The sequence below is a fragment of the Pseudophryne corroboree genome, chromosome 5 (assembly GCF_028390025.1).
Source record: "Pseudophryne corroboree isolate aPseCor3 chromosome 5, aPseCor3.hap2, whole genome shotgun sequence".
Taxonomy (NCBI): Eukaryota; Metazoa; Chordata; class Amphibia; order Anura; family Myobatrachidae; genus Pseudophryne; species Pseudophryne corroboree.
The window spans coordinates 540,884,722-540,904,402 of NC_086448.1; the positions used below are offsets into that span (position 1 = coordinate 540,884,722).

Here is a 19,681-nt window from a genome sequence, read left to right on the forward strand (position 1 = left end):
CCCCCCCAAGCGCCCTGCTCCCTCAGTGACCGTTGGTGTGAAGTGTGCTGAGAGCAATGGCGCACAGCTGCAGTGCTGTGCGCTACCTCATGAAGACTGAGAAGTCTTCAGCCGCCGATTTCTTGACCTCTTCTCTCTTCAGCATCTGCAAGGGGGTCGGCGGCGCGGCTCCGGTGACCCATCCAGGCTGTACCTGTGATCGTCCCTCTGGAGCTAGTGTCCAGTAGCCTAAGAAGCCAATCCATCCTGCACGCAGGTGAGTTCACTTCTTCTCCCCTAAGTCCCTCGTTGCAGTGAGCCTGTTGCCAGCAGGACTCACTGAAAATAAAAAACCTAACAAAACTTTTACTCTAAGCAGCTCTTTAGGAGAGCCACCTAGATTGCACCCTTCTCGGCCGGGCACAAAAACCTAACTGAGGCTTGGAGGAGGGTCATGGAGGGAGGAGCCAGTGCACACCACCTGATCCTAAAGCTTTCACTTTTGTGCCCTGTCTCCTGCGGAGCCGCTATTCCCCATGGTCCTGACGGAGTCCCCAGCATCCACTTAGGACGTCAGAGAAACATATATTTTCAGGGCCCTGACAACGTCTAGCAACTTGGAGTCCTCCAAGTCCCTAGTAGCCGCAGGCACCACAATAGGTTGGTTCTGGTGAAACGCTGAAACCACCTTAGGGAGAAACTGAGGACGTGTCCTCAATTCCGCCCTGTCCGAATGGAAAATCAGAAAAGGACTTTTACAGGATAAAGCCGCCAATTCTGACACGCGCCTGGCCCAGGCCAGGGCCAACAGCATGACAACTTTCCATGTGAGATATTTTAACTCCACAGATTTAAGTGGTTCAAACCAATGTGACTTTTGGAACCCAAAAACTACATTGAGATCCCAAAGTGCCACTGGAGGCACAAAAGGAGGCTGTATATGCAGTACCCCTTTTACAAACGTCTGAACTTCAGGGACTGAAGCTAGTTCTTTTTGGAAGAAAACTGACAGGGCCGAAATTTGAACCTTAATGGACCCCAATTTCAGGCCCATAGACACTCCTGTTTGCAGGAAATGTAGGAATCGACCCAGTTGAATTTCCTCAGTCGGGCCTTACTGGCCTCGCACCACGCAACATATTTTCGCCAAATGCAGTGATAATGTTTTGCGGTTACATCCTTCCTGGCTTGATCAGGATAGGGATGACTTCATCCGGAATGCCTTTTTTCCTTCAGGAACCGGCGTTCAACCGCCCTGCTGTCAAACGCAGCCGCGGTAAGTCTTGGAACAGACAGGGTCCTTGCTGGAGCAGGTCCCTTCTTAGAGGTAGAGGCCACGGATCCTCCGTGAGCATCTCTTGAAGTTCCGGTTACCAAGTCCTTCTTGGCCAATCCGGAGCCACAAATATAGTGCTTACTCCTCTCCATCTTATCAATCTCAGTACCTTGGGTATGAGAGGCAGAGGAGGGAACACATACACTGACTGGTACACCCACGGTGTTACCAGAGCGTCTACAGCTATTGCCTGTTGGTCCCTTGACCTGGCGCAATACCTGTCGAGTTTTTCCCAACGGTTTCTAATTATGTGGAAGACTTCTGGGTGAAGTCCCCACTCTCCCGGGTGGAGGTCGTGCTGAGGAAGTCTGCTTCCCAGTTGTCCACTCCCGGAATGAATACTGCTGACAGTGCTATCACATGATTTTCCGCCCCGCGAAGAATCCTTGCAGCTTCTGCCATTGCCCTCCTGCTTCTTGTGCCACCCTGTCTGTTTACGTGGGTGACTGCCATGATGTTGTCCGACTGGATCAACACCGGCTGACCTTGAAGCAGAGGTCTTGCTAAGCTTAGAGCATTGTAAATGTCCCTTAGCTTCAGGATATTTATGTGAAGTGATGTCTCCAGGCTTGACCATAAGCCCTGGATATTCCTTCCCTGTGTGACTGCTCCCCAGCCTCGCAGGCTGGCATCCGTGGTCACCAGGACCCAGTCCTGAATGCCGAATCTGAGGCCCTCTAGAAGATGAGCACTCTGCAACCACCACAGGAGGGACACCCTTGTCCTTGGTGACAGGGTCATCCGCTGATGCATCTGAAGATGTGACCCGGACCATTTGTCCAGCAGGTCCCACTGGAAAGTTCTTGCGTGGAATCTGCCGAATGGGATTGCTTCGTAGGAAGCCACCATTTTACCCAGAACCCTTGTGCATTGATGCACTGAGACTTGGCTCGGTTTTAGGAGGTTCCTGACTAGCTCGGATAACTCCCTGGCTTTCTCCTCCGGGAGAAACACCTTTTTCTGGACTGTGTCCAGGATCATCCCTAGGAACAGAAGACAAATCGTCGGAACCAGCTGCGATTTTGGAATATTGAGAATCCAATCGTGCTGCCGCAACACTACCTGAGATAGTGCTACACCGACCTCCAACTGTTCCCTGGATCTTACCCTTATCAGGGAATCGTCCAAGTAAGGGATAACTAAAATTCCCTTCCTTCGAAGGAATATCATCATTTCGGCCATTACCTTGGTAAAGACCCGGGGTGCCGTGGACCATCCATACGGCAGCGTCTGAACTGATAGTGACAGTTCTGTACCATAAACCTGAGGTACCCTTGGTGAGAAGGGTAAATTTTGACATGAAGGTAAGCATCCTTGATGTCCCGAGACATCATGTAGTCCCCTTCTTCCAGGTTCGCAATCACTGCTCTGAGAGACTCAATCTTGAATTTGAACCTCTGTATGTAAGTGTTCAAAGATTTTAGATTTAGAATCGGTCTCACCGAGCCGTCCGGCTTCGGTACCACAACAGTGTGGAATAATACCCCGTTCCCTGTTGCAGGAGGGGTACCTTGATTATCACCTGCTGGGAATACAGCTTGTGAATGGCTTCCAAAACTGTCTCCCTGTCAGAAGGAGACATCGGTAAAGCCGACTTTAGGAAACGGCGAGGGGGAGACGTCTCGAATTCTAATTTGTACCCCTGAGATATCACCTGAAGGATCCAGGGGTCTACTTGCGAGTGAGCCCACTGCGCGCTGGAATTCATTGAGACGGGCCCCCCACCGTGCCTGATTCTGCTTGTAAAGCCCCAGCGTCATACTGAGGGCTTGGCAGAGGCGGGAGAGGGTTTCTGTTCCTGGGAACTGGCTGATTTCTGCAGCCTTTTTCCTCTCCCTCTGTCACGGGGCAGAAATGAGGAATCTTTTGCCCGCTTGTCCATGAAAAGACTGCGCCTGATAATACGGCGTCTTCTCATGTTGAGAGGCGACCTGGGGTACAAACGTGGATTTCCCAGCTGTTGCCGTGGCCACCAGGTCTGAAAGACCGACCCCAAATAACTCCTCCCTTTAATAAGGCAATACTTCCAAATGCCGTTTGGAATACGCATCACCTGACCACTGACGTGTCCATAACCCTCTACTGGTAGAAATGGACAACGCACTTAGACTTGATGCCAGTCGGCAAATATTCCGCTGTGCATCACGCATATATAGAAATGCATCTTTTAAATGCTCTATAGGCAAAAATATACTGTCCCTATCTAGGGTATCAATATTTTCAGTCAGGGAATCCGACCACGCCAACCCAGCACTGCACATCCAGGCTGAGGCGATTGCTGGTCGCAGTATAACACCAGTATGTGTGTAAATACATTTTAGGATACCCTCCTGCTTTCTATCAGCAGGATCCTTAAGGGCGGCCATCTCAGGAGAGGGTAGAGCCCTTACAAGCGTGTGAGCGCTTTATCCCCCCTAGGGGGTGTTTCCCAACGCACCCTAACCTCTGGCGGGAAAGGATATAATGCCAATAACATTTTAGAAATTATCAGTTGTTATCGGGGGAAAACCACGCATCATCACACACCTCATTTAATTTCTCAGATTCAGGAAAACTACAGGTAGTTTTTCCTCACCGAACATAATACCCCTTTTTGGTGGTACTCGTATTATCAGAAATGTGTAATAACATTTTTCATTGCCTCAATCATGTAACGTGTGGCCCTACTGGAAGTCACATTTGTCTCTTCACCGTCGACACTGGAGTCAGTATCCGTGTCGGCGTCTATATCTGCCATCTGAGGTAACGGGCGCTTTAGAGCCCCTGACGGCCTATGAGACGTCTGGACAGGCACAAGCTGAGTAGCCGTCTGTCTCATGTCAACCACTGTCTTTTATACAGAGCTGACACTGTCACGTATTCCTTCCAACAGTTCATCCACTCAGGTGTCGACCCCCTAGGGGGTGACATCACTATTACAGGCAATCTGCTCCGTCTCCACATCATTTTTCTCCTCATACATGTCGACACCAACGTACCGACATACAGCACACACACAGGGAATGCTCTGATAGAGGACAGGACCCCACTAGCCCTTTGGGGAGACAGAGGGAGAGTTTGCCAGCACACACCAGAGCGCTATATATATACAGGGATAACCTTATATAAGTGTTTTTCCCATTATAGCTGCTGTATCTTTAATACTGCGCCTAATTTGTGCCCCCCTCTCTTTTTTAACCCTTTCTGTAGTGTAGTGACTGCAGGGGAGAGACAGGGAGCTTCCCTCCAACGGAGCTGTGAGGGAAAATGGCGCCAGTGTGCTGAGGAGATAGGCTCCGCCCCCTTATCGGCGGCCTTATCTCCCGTTTTTCTATGTATTTTGGCAGGGGTTAAATGCATCCATATAGCCCAGGAGCTATATGTGATGCATTCTTTTGCCATCCAAGGTGTTTATTATTGCGTCTCAGGGCGCTCCCCCCTAGCGCCCTGCACCCTCAGTGACCGGAGTGTGAAGTGTGCTGAGAGCAATGGCGCACAGCTGCAGTGCTGTGCGCTACCTTGTTGAAGACAGGACGTCTTCTGCCGCCGATTTTCCGGACCTCTTCTGCCTTCTGGCTCTGTAAGGGGGCCGGCGGCGCGGCTCTGGGACCCATCCAGGCTGGGCCTGTGATCGTCCCTCTGGAGCTAATGTCCAGTAGCCTAAGAAGCCCAATCCACTCTGCACGCAGGTGAGTTCGCTTCTTCTCCCCTTAGTCCCTCGATGCAGTGAGCCTGTTGCCAGCAGGTCTCACTGAAAATAAAAAACCTAAACTAAAACTTTCACTAAGAAGCTCAGGAGAGCCCCTAGTGTGCACCCTTCTCGTTCGGGCACAGAGATCTAACTGAGGCTTGGAGGAGGGTCATAGGGGGAGGAGCCAGTGCACACCAGATAGTCCTAAAGCTTTCTTTAGATGTGCCCAGTCTCCTGCGGAGCCGCTATTCCCCATGGTCCTTACGGAGTCCCCAGCATCCACTTAGGACGTTAGAGAAAATCCTTTTCCTCGGGGACCGGAGTTGTCTCAGTAAACTCCAACACCTCTTTAATAGCGACAATTATACATTGAATGCTTTTGGCTAGTTTGGGGTCGACCCCTCTTAAATCCCCAGTGTCGTCCTCATTGTCTGAATCTGTGTCCCCTTGCATTATTTGGGCCAGAGACCTTTTCTGGGAACTGGATGGGACCCAAGTAGATGATATGGAGGAATCAGCAAACAGTGCATCCTCCACAGACTGTCTCCAATATATAGTCTGTTGTTCAGACTCAGAGAATTTCTGTGCAAGCATGGATATATTACTCTGCAACTTTCTCACCCACTCTGGCTCCTTCTGAGAGGGAAGAGCCACCATATTACCCTCTTGTGCATCTAAAATGGGTTCCTCCGGGGAAGAACCCCCCCCCCATCCCCGATGTCTGACATGTTATACTCGTGTACACACACACCCACCCCTATCACACAGGAGAACTATCGGGGACAGACACACATTGATGTCTGTCAGAGAAGCACAGAGGGATTTGCCAGCTCACACACTGCGCCCTATATGAATGCACAAATAACACAATTACAGCGCATATACCAATATTGGGTCTGCAGACCTAGTAACTATGAACACTCCCTTCCCCCTCTATAACACCCTGGTACTTGTGTCAGCCGTGTCTTGAGGAGAAATCAGGGTCTGGATCCTCACAGTGGCGTTCTGCAGGAGAAAATGGCGCCCAGTGAGTGAACTGGTGTATCTGAGGAGAAGCTCCGCCCCCTTGCAATGGTGCGATTCTGACCTCAGAAAATGTGGAATCTTTATACTGGCCTCGGGGGCAGCACAACCGCAGGGACCGAGGATGTGCCCTATTTTTGCCAGTGAGAGTAAGGTTTACTCATGCCGCTCAGAGCGCACCCCCCTGCGCACTCTGCACCCGCTGCTGAGACATGGCGCGCAGCGTACCGCCGCTGCGCTGATACCCGAATGCCGCCAACGATGACCGGAGGACCCCCCTCTGCAGGACTCCGGTAGATATACTCCCCAGCCTTCTTTCTTCTGGCTCTGTTAGGGGGTGGCGGCAGTGCTGTGGGAGTGAACGCTGGCCAGGCTTGAGCTGTGTTCAGTACCCTACCCTTCAGGAGCTAATGGTGTCCTGTCAGTGGAAGCAGAACCATTAACTAACTGAGAAGTTGGTTCCTACTCCCCCCAAGTCCCACGAAGCAGGGAAGCTGTTACCAGCAGCTTCCCTGTAAAATAAAAAACCTAACAAAGTCTTTTTCCAGCAAAGCTCTGTAGAGCTCCACTGGTGTGCATCCAGTCTCCTGGGCACATTTTCTAAACTGAGGTCTGGAGGAGGGGCATAGAGGGAGGAGCCAGTTCACACTGTTGAAAAGTCTTAAAGTGCCGAAAGCTCCTGCAGAACAGTCTATACCCCATTGTACTAAAGTGGACCCAAGCATCCTATAGGACGTAAGAGAAATTAATGTAAATTATTATATCAGTGAAACACAACTTTTAAACACTGAGACTCCCAGCTGCTTAGCTTTCAGCAATGTTTGAGAAGAAAAAGGGAGTAGGGATGGACATTGGAAGCCTGCTATAGAATGGTTGGTTCCCGGGCTTCTGACATAAAATCACACGATGAAATGGCTACAAGCCATTGTAATTACAATCATTTGATAGTATAACCACCAAGGACAAATGCGCCATTAGCATTACCAATGTAGACCAGTAGGTAAAAATAAGAATTTACTCACCGGTAATTCTATTTCTCGTAGTCCGTAGTGGATGCTGGGGACTCCGTAAGGACCATGGGGAATAGACGGCTCCGCAGGAGACTGGGCACATCTAAAGAAAGATTTAGGACTATCTGGTGTGCACTGGCTCCTCCCCCTATGACCCTCCTCCAAGCCTCAGTTAGGAACTGTGCCTGGAAGAGCTGACACAATAAGGAAGGATTTTTGAATCCCGGGTAAGACTCATACCAGCCACACCAATCACACCATATAACACGTGACAGGAACCCCGGTTAACAGTATGATAACAAATGGAGCCTCTGAAGAGATGGCTCACAACAAAACCCGATTTTTGTAACAATAACTATGTACAGGTATTGCAGACAATCCGCACTTGGGATGGGCGCCCAGCATCCACTACGGACTACGAGAAATAGAATTACCGGTGAGTAAATTCTTATTTTCTCTGACGTCCTAGTGGATGCTGGGGACTCCGTAAGGACCATGGTGATTATACCAAAGCTCCCAAACGGGCGGGAGAGTGCGGATGACTCTGCAGCACCGAATGAGAGAATTCCAGGTCCTCCTCAGCCAGGGTATCAAATTTGTAGAATTTTGCAAACGTGTTTGCCCCCGACCAAGTAGCTGCTCGGCAAAGTTGTAAAGCCGAGACCCCTCGGGCAGCCGCCCAAGATGAGCCCCCTTTCGTGTGAAATGGGCTTTTACAGATTTAGGCTGCGGTAAGCCTACTGCAGAATGCGCCAGCTGAATAGTGCTACAAATCCAGCGCGCAATAGACTGCTTAGAAGCAGGAGCACCCAGCTTAGTGGGTGCATACAGGATAAACAGCGAGTCAGTCTTTCTGACTCCAGCCGTCCTGGAAATATAAATTTTTAGGGCCCTGACTACGTCCAGCAACTTGGAATCCTCCAAGTCCCTAGTAGCCGCAGGCACCACAATAGGTTGGATCAAGTGAAAAGCTGAGACCACCTTTGGGAGAAACTGAGGACGAGTCCTCAATTCTGCCCTATCTATATGGAAAATCAGATAAGGGCTTTTACAAGACAAAGCCGCCAATTCTGAAACCCGCCTGGCCGACGCCAGGGCCAACAGCATGACCACTTTCCACGTGAGATATTTTAAATCCACAGTCTTAAGTGGTTCGAACCAATGTGATTTCAGGAATGCCAAAACCACATTGAGATCCCAAGGTGCCACTGGGGGCACAAAAGGAGGCTGAATATGCAGTACTCCTTTGACAAAAGTCTGAACTTCAGGCATTGAAGCCAGTTCTTTTTGGAAGAAAATCGACAGAGCCGAAATCTGGACCTTTATGGACCCCAATTTGAGGCCCAACGTCACCCCTGCTTGCAGGAAGTGCAGGAATCGACCCAGGTGAAATTCCTCCGTCGGGGCCTTCATGGCCTCACACCAAGCAACGTATCTTCGCCAAATGCGGTGATAATGTCTTGCGGTGACATCCTTCCTGGCTTTGATCAGGGTAGGGATGACTTCCTCCGGAATACCCTTTTCCTTCAGGATCCGGTGTTCAACCGCCATGCCGTCAAACGCAGCCGCGGTAAGTCTTGGAACAGACAGGGTCCCTGCTGCAGCAGGTCTTGTCTGAGCGGCAGAGGCCAAGGGTCCTCTGTAAGCATCTCTTTAAGTTCCGGGTACCAAGCTCTTCTTGGCTAATCCGGAACCACGAGTATGGTTTTCACTCCTCGCCTTCTTATTATTCTCAGTACCTTGGGTATGAGAGGTAGAGGAGGAAACACATAAACCGACTGATACACCCATGGTGTCACTAGAGCGTCCACCGCTATCGCCTGAGGGTCTCTTGACCGGGCGCAATATCTTGTCAACTTCTTGTTGAGGCGGGGCGCCATCATGTCTACCTGTGGTTTTTCCCACCGGTTGACCAGCATTTGGAAGACTTCTGCCATCCTGCTTCTCGTGCCGCCCTGTCTGTTTACATGGGCGACCGCCGTGATGTTGTCTGACTGGATCAGTACCGGCTGGTTTTGAAGCAGGGGTCTTGCCTGGCTTAGGGCATTGTAAATGGCCCTTAGCTCCAGGATATTTATGTGAAGATAAATCTCCTGATCTGACCACAGTCCTTGGAAATTTCTTCCCTTTGTGACTGCCCCCCAGCCCCGAAGGCTGGCATCCGTGGTCACCAGGACCCAGTCCTGTATTCCGAATCTGCGGCCCTCTAGTAGATGAGCCCTCTGCAGCCACCACAGCAGCGACACCCTGGTTCTGGCCAATAGGGTTATCCGCTGTTGCATCTGGAGATGGGACCCGGACCATTTGTCCAACAGGTCCCACTGGAACGTCCTTGCGTGGAACCTTCCGAATGGAATTGCTTCGTACGAAGCTACCATTTTTCCCAGGACTCGTGTGCATTGATGTACCGACACTTTTACTGGTTTTAGGATGTCTCTGACCAGAGATGACAATTCCTCGGCTTTTTCCAGTGGAAGAAACACTTTTTTCTGGTCTGTGTCCAGAATCATTCCCAGGAACAGAAGACGTGTCGTCGGGACCAGCTGTGACTTTGGAATGTTTAGAATCCAGCCGTGCTGTTGTAGCACTTCCTGAGAAAGTGCCAACCCCACTATCAACTGTTCTTTGGACCTCGCCTTTATCAGGAGATCGTCCAAGTATGGGATAATTAAAACTCCCTTCTTGCGAAGGAGTATCATCATTTCGGCCATTACCTTTGTAAAGACCCTCGGTGCCGTGGATAACCCAAACGGCAGCGTCTGGAACTGATAGTGACAGTCCTGTACCACAAATCTGAGGTACTCCTGGTGCGGAGGGTAAATGGGGACATGCAGGTACGCATCCTTGATGTCCAGGGATACCATGTAATCCCCCTCCTCCAGGCTCGCAATAACCGCCCTGAGCGATTCCATCTTGAACTTGAACCTTTTGATATAAGTGTTCAAGGCTTTTAAATTTAAGATGGGTCTCACCGAACCGTCCGGTTTCGGTACCACAAACATTGTGGAGTAGTAACCCTTTCCTTGCTGAAGGAGGGGTACCTTGACAATCAATTTCTGTGAATACAGTTTTTTAATAGCCACCAACACTGCCTCCCTGGCAGAGGGAGTTGCCGGCAAGGCAGATTTTAGGAAACGGCGGGGGGGAGACGTCTCGAATTCCAGCCTGTACCCCTGAGATACCACTTGAAGGACCCAGGGATCCACCTGTGAGAGAGCCCACTGTGTGCTGAAAAACCTGAGACGTGCCCCCACCGTTCCCGATTCCGCCTGAACAGCCCCAGCGTCATGCTGTGGACTTACCGGACGCAGGGGAGGACTTCTGCTCCTGGGAACTAGCTGTGTGCTGCAGCTTTTTCCCCCTTCCTCTGCCCCTCGGCAGAAAGGATGAGCCTCTAGCCCGCTTATTTTTCTGGGGCCGAAAGGACTGTACCTGATAATACGGTGCTTTCTTTTGCTGTGGGGTAGCCTGTGGCAAAAAAAGTCGGTTTCCCAGCAGTAGCTGTGGAAACGAGGTCTGAAAGACCTTCCCCAAAAAGTTCCACCCCTTTATAGGGTAAAACTTCCATGTGCCGCTTGGAGTCGGCATCACCTGACCATTGCCTAGTCCATAACCCCCGTCTGGCGGCAATGGACATAGCGATTATTTTTGATGCCAGCCGGCAAATATCCCTCTGTGCATCACGCATGTATAAGACCGCGTCTTTTATATGGTCAATCGTTAGCAAAATATTGTCCCTATCTATGGTATCAATGTTTTCCGACAGGGAGTCTGACCACGCAGCAGCAGCACTGCACATCCAAGCTGATGCAATAGCGGGTCTCAATATAATGCCAGTGTGTGTGTATATAGCTTTTAGGGTACTTTCCTGCTTTCTATCAGCAGGTTCTTTTACGGCGGCCGTATCCGGAGACGGTAGTGCCACCTTCTTTGATAAGCGTGTCAGCGCTTTATCTACCCTAGGGGGTGTTTCCCAGCGTGACCTATCCTCTGGCGGGAAAGGGTACGCAGCCATTAACCGTTTAGAAATGATCAATTTCTTGTCTGGGGAAGTCCACGCTTCCTCACACACCTCATTTAATTCGTCAGATGCAGGAAAAACTACTGGTAGTTTTTTCTCACCAAACATAATACCCTTTTTTGTGGTACCTGGGGTATCATCAGAAAATAAGATTTTACTTACCGATAAATCTATTTCTCGTAGTCCGTAGTGGATGCTGGGACTCCGTCAGGACCATTGGGAATAGCGGCTCCGCAGGAGACAGGGCACAAAATTTAAAAGTTTGACCACTAGGTGGTGTGTACTGGCTCCTCCCCCTATGACCCTCCTCCAAGCCTCAGTTAGGATACTGTGCCCGGACGAGCGTACACAATAAGGAAGGATTTTGAATCCCGGGTAAGACTCATACCAGCCACACCAATCACACCGTACAACTTGTGATCTGAACCCAGTTAACAGTATGACAAACGTAGGAGCCTCTGAACAGACGGCTCACAACAATAACAACCCGATTTTTTTGTAACAATAACTATGTACAAGTATTGCAGACAATCCGCACTTGGGATGGGCGCCCAGCATCCACTACGGACTACGAGAAATAGATTTATCGGTAAGTAAAATCTTATTTTCTCTGACGTCCTAGTGGATGCTGGTACTCCGTCAGGACCATGGGGATTATACCAAAGCTCCCAAACGGGCGGGAGAGTGCGGATGACTCTGCAGCACCGAATGAGAGAACTCCAGGTCCTCCTTAGCCAGGGTGTCAAATTTGTAGAATTTTACAAACGTGTTCTCCCCTGACCACGTAGCTGCTCGGCAGAGTTGTAATGCCGAGACCCCTCGGGCAGCCGCCCAAGATGAGCCCACCTTCCTTGTGGAATGGGCCTTGACAGATTTAGGCTGTGGCAGGCCTGCCACAGAATGTGCAAGTTGAATTGTGCTACAAATCCAACGAGCAATCGTCTGCTTAGAAGCAGGAGCACCCAGCTTGTTGGGTGCATACAGTATAAACAGCGAGTCAGATTTTCTGACTCAGGCCGTCCTTGAAATATATATTTTCAATGCTCTGACAACGTCCAGCAACTTGGAATCCTCCAAATCGCTAGTAGCCGCAGGCACCACAATAGGCTGGTTCAGGTGAAACGCTGAAACCACCTTAGGCAGAAAGTGAGGACGCGTCCGCAGTTCTGCCCTGTCCGAATGGAAAATCAGATATGGGCTTTTATACGATAAAGCCGCCAATTCTGACACTCTCCTGGCTGAAGCCAGGGCCAGTAGCATGGTTACTTTCCATGTAAGATATTTCAAATCCACCGATTTGAGTGGCTCAAACCAATGGGATTTGAGAAAATCCAAAACTACATTAAGATCCCACGGTGCCACTGGGGGCACAACCTGGGGCTGTATATGTAGTACTCCTTTTACAAAAGTCTGGACTTCAGGAACTGAAGCCAATTCTTTCTGGAAGAAAATCGACAGGGCCGAAATTTGAACCTTAATGGACCCTAATTTGAGGCCCATAGACAATCCTGTTTGCAGGAAATGTAGGAATCGACCCAGTTGAAATTCCTCCGTCGGGGCCTTCCTGGCCTCACACCACGCAACATATTTTCTCCAAATGCGGTGATAATGTTGTGCAGTCACCTCCTTCCTGGCTTTTACCAGGGTAGGGATGACCTCTTCCGGAATGCCTTTTTCCCTTAGGATTCGGCGTTCAACCGCCATGCCGTCAAACGCAGCCGCGGTAAGTCTTGGAATAGACACGGTCCCTGCTGAAGCAGGTCCCGTCTTAGAGGTAGAGGCCACGGATCTTCCGTGAGCATCTCCTGAAGTTCCGGGTACCAAGTTCTTCTTGGCCAATCCGGAGCCACGAGTATCGTTCTTACTCCCCTTTGCCGTATAATTCTCAGTACTTTTGGTATGAGAGGCAGAGGAGGAAACACATACACTGACTGGTACACCCATGGTGTTACCAGAGCGTCTACAGCTATTGCCTGAGGGTCTCTTGACCTGGCGCAATACCTGTCCAGTTTTTTTGTTGAGGCGGGACGCCATTATGTCCACCATTGGTCTTTCCCAATGGACCACAATCATGTGGAAGACTTCTGGATGAAGTCCCCACTCTCCCGGGTGCAGATCTTGTCTGCTGAGGAAGTCTGCTTCCCAGTTGTCCACTCCCGGGATGAACACAGCTGACAGTGCTAACACATGATTTTCTGCCCAGCGGAGAATCCTTGCAGCTTCTGCCATTGCCCTCCTGCTTCTTGTGCCGCCCTGTCTGTTTACGTGGGCGACTGCCGTGATGTTGTCCGACTGAATCAACACCGGCTGACCCTGAAGCAGAGGTTTTGCCAGGCTTAGAGCATTGTAGATTGCTCTTAGCTCCAGTATATTTATGTGAAGAGACGTCTCCAGGCTTGACCACACGCCCTGGAAGTTTCTTCCCTGTGTGACCGCTCCCCAGCCTCACAGGCTGGCATCCGTGGTCACTAGGACCCAGTTCTGTATGCCGAATCTGCGGCCCTCTAACAGATGAGCACTCTGCAACCACCATAGCAGAGACACTCTTGTCCTTGTGGACAATTTTATCCGCTGATGCATCTGCAGATGCGATCCGGACCATTTGTCCAGCAGATCCCACTGAAAAGTTCGTGCATGGAATCTGCCGAATGGAATCGCTTCGTAAGAAGCTACCATTTTTCCCAGGACTCTTGTGCATTGATGCACAGATACTTTTCCTGGTTTTAGGAGGTTCCTGACTAGATCGGATAACTCCCTGGCTTTCTCCTCCGGAAGAAATACCTTTTTCTGAACAGTGTCCAGAATCATCCCTAGGAACAACAGACGTGTCGTCGGGATCAGTTGGGATTTTGGAAAATTCAGAATCCACCCGTGTTGTTGGAGCACTACTTGGGTTAGTGCTACTCCGACCTCCAGCTGTTCTCTGGATCTTGCCCTTATCAGGAGATCGTCCAAGTAAGGGATAATTAAGACGCCTTCTCTTCGAAGAAGGATCATCATTTCGGCCATTACCTTGGTAAAGACCCGGGGTGCCGTGGACAATCCAAACGGCAGCGTCTGAAACTGATAATGACAGTTTTGGACCACTAACCTGAGGTACCCTTGGTGTAGGAGGGGTACCTTGACTATCACCTGCTGAGAATACAGCTTGTGAATGGCCTCCAATACCGTCGCCCTGTCGGAGGGAGACGTTGGCAAAGCAGACTTTAGGAAACGGCGAGGAGGGGACTTCTCGAATTCCAACCTGTAACCCTGAGATACTACCTGCAGGATCCAGGGGTCCACCTGCGAGTGAGCCCACTGTGCGCTGAAATGTTTGAGGCGACCCCCCACCGCCCCTGAGTCTGCACTGGCGCGTCCATAAACTTCTTCTGGCAGATATGGACATCGCACTTACTCTTGATGCCAGAGTGCAAATATCTCTCTGTGCATCTCGCATATAAAGAAATGCATCCTTTAACTGCTCTATAGTCAGTAAAATACTGTCCCTATCCAGGGTATCAATATTTTCAGACAGTGACTCCGACCAAGCCACGCCAGCACTGCACATCCAGGCTGAGGCGATTGCTGGTCTCAGTATAACACCCGTATGTGTGTATATACTTTTTAATGTATTCTCCAGCCTCCTATCAGCTGGATCCTTGAGGGCGGCCGTATCAGGAGACGGTAACGCCACTTGCTTTGATAAGCGTGTGAGCGCCTTATCCACCCTAGGAGGTGTTTCCCAGCGCACCCTAACCTCTGGCGGGAAAGGGTATAATGCCAATAACTTCTTTGAAATTAGCAGTTTTCTATCTGGGGTAACCCACGCTTCATCACACACTTCATTCAGTTCCTCTGATTCAGGAAAAACTATCGGTAGTTTTTTCACACCCCACATAATACCCCTTTTTGTGGTACTTGCAGTATCAGAGATATGCAAAGCCTCCTTCATTGCCGTGATCATATAACGTGTGGCCCTACTGGAAAATACGTTTGTTTCTTCACCGTCGACACTGGATTCAGTGTCAGTGTCTGGGTCTGTGTCGACCGACTGAGGTAAAGGGCGTTTTACAGCCCCTGACGGTGTATGAGACGCCTGGACAGGTACTAACTGGTTTGCCGGCTGTCTCATGTCGTCAACCGACTTTTGTAGCGTGCTGACACTATCCCGTAATTCCATAAACAAAGCCATCCATTCTGGTGTCGACTCCCTAGGGGGTGACATCACCATTACAGGCAATTGCTCCGCCTCCACGCCAACATCGTCCTCATACATGTCGACACACAAATACCGACACACAGCAGACACACAGGGAATGCTCTGATAAAAGACAGGACCCCACTAGCCCTTTGGGGAGACAGAGGGAGAGTTTGCCAGCACACACCCAAGCGCTATAAATATATATAGGGACAACCTTAATAAGTGTGTTCCCTTTATAGCAGCTCAAATATTATAAATATCGCCAATAAGTGCCCCCCCTCTCTGTTTTTACCCTGTTTCTGTAGTGCAGTGCAGGGGAGAGTCCTGGGAGCCTTCCTCGCAGCGGAGCTGGGCAGGAAAATGGCGCTGTGTGCTGAGGAGAATAGGCCCCACCCCCTTTTCGGCGGGCTTCTTCTCCCGGTTTTTTTGGAACCTGGCAGGGGTTAAATACATCCATATAGCCCCAGGGGCTATATGTGATATATTTTAGCCAGAATAGGTATATTACATTGCTGCCCAGGGCGCCCCCCCCAGCGCCCTGCACCCTCAGTGACCGCTGGTGTGAAGTGTGCGGAGAGCAATGGCGCACAGCTGCAGTGCTGTGCGCTACCTCATGAAGACTGAGACGTCTTCTGCCGCCGGTTTCTGGACCTCTTCTCTATTCGGCATCTGCAAGGGGGTCGGCGGCGCGGCTCCGGTGACCCATCCAGGCTGTACCTGTGATCGTCCCTCTGGAGCTAGTGTCCAGTAGCCTAAGAAGCAAATCCATCCTGCACGCAGGTGAGTTCACTTCTTCTCCCCTAAGTCCCTCGTTGCAGTGAGCCTGTTGCCAGCAGGACTCACTGAAAATAAAAAACCTAACAAACTTTTTCTAAGCAGCTCTTTAGGAGAGCCACCTAGATTGCACCCTGCTCGGACGGGCACAAAAACCTAACTGAGGCTTGGAGGAGGGTCATAGGGGGAGGAGCCAGTACACACCACCTAGTGGTCAAACTTTTACATTTTGTGCCCTGTCTCCTGCGGAGCCGCTATTCCCCATGGTCCTGACGGAGTCCCAGCATCCACTAGGACGTCAGAAAAATGTGTAATACATTTTTCATAGCCTCAATCATATAACGGGTGGATCTATTGGAGGGTACACTCGTCTCATCATCGTCGACACTGGAGTCGGTATCCGTGTCGACATCTGTATCTGTCATCTGAGGTAGCGGGCGTTTTATAGCCCCAGATGACATTTGAGACGCTTGGACAGGCACAAGCCGAGTAGCCGGCTGTCCTATGTCGTCAAACCTTTTATGTAAGGAGCTGACACTGTCACGTAAATCCTTCCATAAGTCCATCCACACTGGTGTCGACCCCGCAGAGGGTGACATCACATTCACAGGCATTTGCTCCGCCTCCACATCATTATCCTCATCATACATGTCGACACAGCAGTACCGACACACAGCAGACACACAGGGAATGCTCTTACAGAGGACAGGACCCCACAAAGCCCTTTGGGGAGACAGAGGGAGAGTATGCCAGCACACACCAGGGCGCTATATAACAGGGATATCACTATACAGAGTGTTTTCCCCTATAGCTGCCTATAATATATATATACTGCGCCTAAATTGTGCCCCCCCTCTCTTTTTTACCCTTTCTGTAGTGCAAGACTGCAGGGGAGAGCCAGGGAGCTTCCTTCCAGCGAAGCTGTGAGGGAATAATGGCGCCAGTGTGCTGAGGGAGTTGGCTCCGCCCCTTTTTCGGCAGGCTTTCTCCCGCTATTTTATCGTTTCTGGCAGGGGTTAATATACACCTATATAGCCTCTGGGGCTATATATGGTGTTAGTTTTGCCAGCCAAGGTGTTATTATTGCTGCTCAGGGCGCCCCCCCCCCAGCGCCATGCACCCATCAGTGACCGCAGTGTGTGGTGTGCATGAGGAGCAATGGCGCACAGCTGTAGTGCTGTGCGCTACCTTGGAGAAGACAGAAGTCTTCAGCCGCCGATTTTCCGGACCACCTTCTTGTTTCTGGCTCTGTAAGGGGGACGGCGGCGCGGCTCCGGGAACGGACGACGAGGTTGGTCCTGTGTTCGATCCCTCTGGAGCTAATGGTGTCCAGTAGCCTAAGAAGCCCAAGCTACCACCACTTAGGTAGGTTCGCTTCTTCTCCCCTTAGTCCCTCGTTGCAGTGAGCCTGTTGCCAGCAGGTCTCACTGAAAATAAAAAACCTAAACTATACTTTCTTCTAGGAGCTCAGGAGAGCCCCTAGTGTGCATCCAGCTCAGCCGGGCACATAAATCTAACTGAGGCTTGGAGGAGGGTCATAGGGGGAGGAGCCAGTGCACACCAGATAGTCCTAAATCTTTCTTTAGATGTGCCCAGTCTCCTGCGGAGCCGTCTATTCCCCATGGTCCTTACGGAGTCCCCAGCATCCACTAGGACGTCAGAGAAATAAATGTACTTGTTCTTGTGCCTACTTTGGGTCTTACCTACACAAAAGTTACACAGTATTCCCATAACATAACAAGATTATTTTTCCTGTAATGAGCATGGGGCATGCCTCAGGCCTGAATGGGTGACCTCCTGTACCCATGTGGTGTGATGGCCAGGTCAGGGTGTGCTGCAGAGTGTAGGAGAGCAGCTAGCAGCAGCATAATAAGCAGGCAGCCAGTGTGCTGTGCTCGGGTTACATGTAGCCTGACCTCACACTACCTCGGTGAGGCTGCTGTCCTGAGATGGCTCCTCATACACTGCGCATGAGAGGCGTACATGGCAAACACATGACGCCGCCACATCAACGCCCTCACATGTACCCCCGCTGTCACATGTGCCCCCACCAGTGTATGCGCGTACTACGCAGCCTAAGCTACTGGCCCCCGGGGACAGCTCAGCACGTTACCGAACGGCGTTTACCGTTCAGGAAACGCCCACCCGCCGCACTTTCAGCCAATCCCGGTTCTGCGCCGCACTCCGCAACAGCAGTGCACCCGTATCACAGCCTCTGAGTTCTGCTCTGCACAGCGCGAGCTGCAGCGCCTGATTGGCTGCTGCGGGGTCAGTGCTACCGGCGAGTCAGGCAGAGATGTGTTGCGTGGAGCAGCCATACAGCGCACTGACTGACATCAGCACCTTCACGGTGAGCAGTCATGTGGTACTGTAACGCTGCAGCGCTGGTCACAACTACCCAGCCTGACCCGGTGCCCGCACGCCTCGAGTCCGTTCCTAGCATATGAAAAGAAAGAACGGTCCCGGTGCTGGGGCAGGAACCATGTAGAGGCCCGTCCTCCTTCAGCCAATTAGAGGCAGGGATAGTCATCACGTGCCCATGCTACCAGATGCATGCTGGGAATCGTGGTCCCTTACAGCGCGTCACATACCAGCCGTACAGCTTTAGAACTACAAGTTCCAGCAGCTGCGGGACACCCCTAGCGTGCGAGCAAGGAGGCCTCCTACCACCATAATAACACAACTCACAGGCATATACTGTATATATCCCGCCCTGGTGCCCGAGGAGTGTGTCTTTCAGTGCTCCGGGTGTAGGTAGCGCGGCGGCACACACTGACACTGGGCTACATGTGAGGGGCACTGAGCCACCTGACCTCTAATCCGGCTGTATCGGCTCCTCCCGCATACAGTGCATAATAATAATAATACTGATAAAGCCTCCAGCAGCCCCGCCCCTCAGCCACGTGACGCTACGCTGACGTCACGGTAGCATCAGAGCCCCTTTCTCTGCATGGGAACTAGACACCACCCTGCCATTGGCTGTAGGAGACCGAGGAAAAAAAGCGATCCGGAGCGACACACAGAGCGCAGACCTCTCCGCTGCTGCTGCTGCTGCTGCTGTTGGGTGCACTCTGGTGCAGGCTAAACGTGACTTCCAACATTTGCTGTTTTTTTTATGCTATTATTATTATTATTATTTATGCACAGCCTGCCCATGTGCACGGCGCGCTCCTGCCCTCGCTTCCCAGGTGACAGCACTGTGCACGATGTAGCTGCTGGTCACAAGCCACAACCATGCTCCATTTGCACGGGAGACTGTGAATAGTGACACAATAAGAGAAGCACAGGGCGTCGTGCTCCGTCCTCGCTACCGTCTCCAGGCGAATACAGACATCTTCCCGCTATGATTCTCGTATTAAAGTGATTATCTGTGCACGCACCGGCGCCTCTCCTCTCCCCACAAAGGATCGCTCTCAAGGTGAATCTGGTGACCGAGGCAGAGGAGAGATCACGCAGAGCCGGGATTATCCGCCGCCACTAGCCCAGCAGGATCAGGACACTGTGCTGGGGATCTCCTGTCTCTGTGCCGGGGCTGCACTATATGAGGCAGCTGCTGACCCTTTCTGGATATCATGATGAGCAAGGAAAGGCCCAAGAGGAACATCATCCAGAAGAGATATGTGAGTAGAGCTCGCTCCCCCGTGTTATTGTTATGCGTGGCCGTGGCATCTCTCCAAGCGGACCT

The 19,681-nt window shown here is 51.1% G+C and overlaps 1 protein-coding gene across 3 annotated transcripts in view; it reads left to right on the top strand.

Annotated features, from left to right (window-relative positions):
• The first annotated feature begins 18,790 nt into the window (after positions 1–18,790).
• JARID2 (jumonji and AT-rich interaction domain containing 2) overlaps positions 18,791–19,681 on the top strand; it is a 365,382-nt gene continuing 364,491 nt past the window's right edge. For 2 of the 3 annotated variants that reach the window (XM_063923201.1, XM_063923202.1), the window contains exon 1: positions 18,791–19,616. In XM_063923201.1, coding sequence (XP_063779271.1) covers positions 19,569–19,616 — 48 coding nt within the window. In that variant the 5' untranslated portion in view covers positions 18,791–19,568. The remainder of the gene's footprint in view (positions 19,617–19,681) is intronic. The other variant, XM_063923200.1, reaches the window with a different exon arrangement.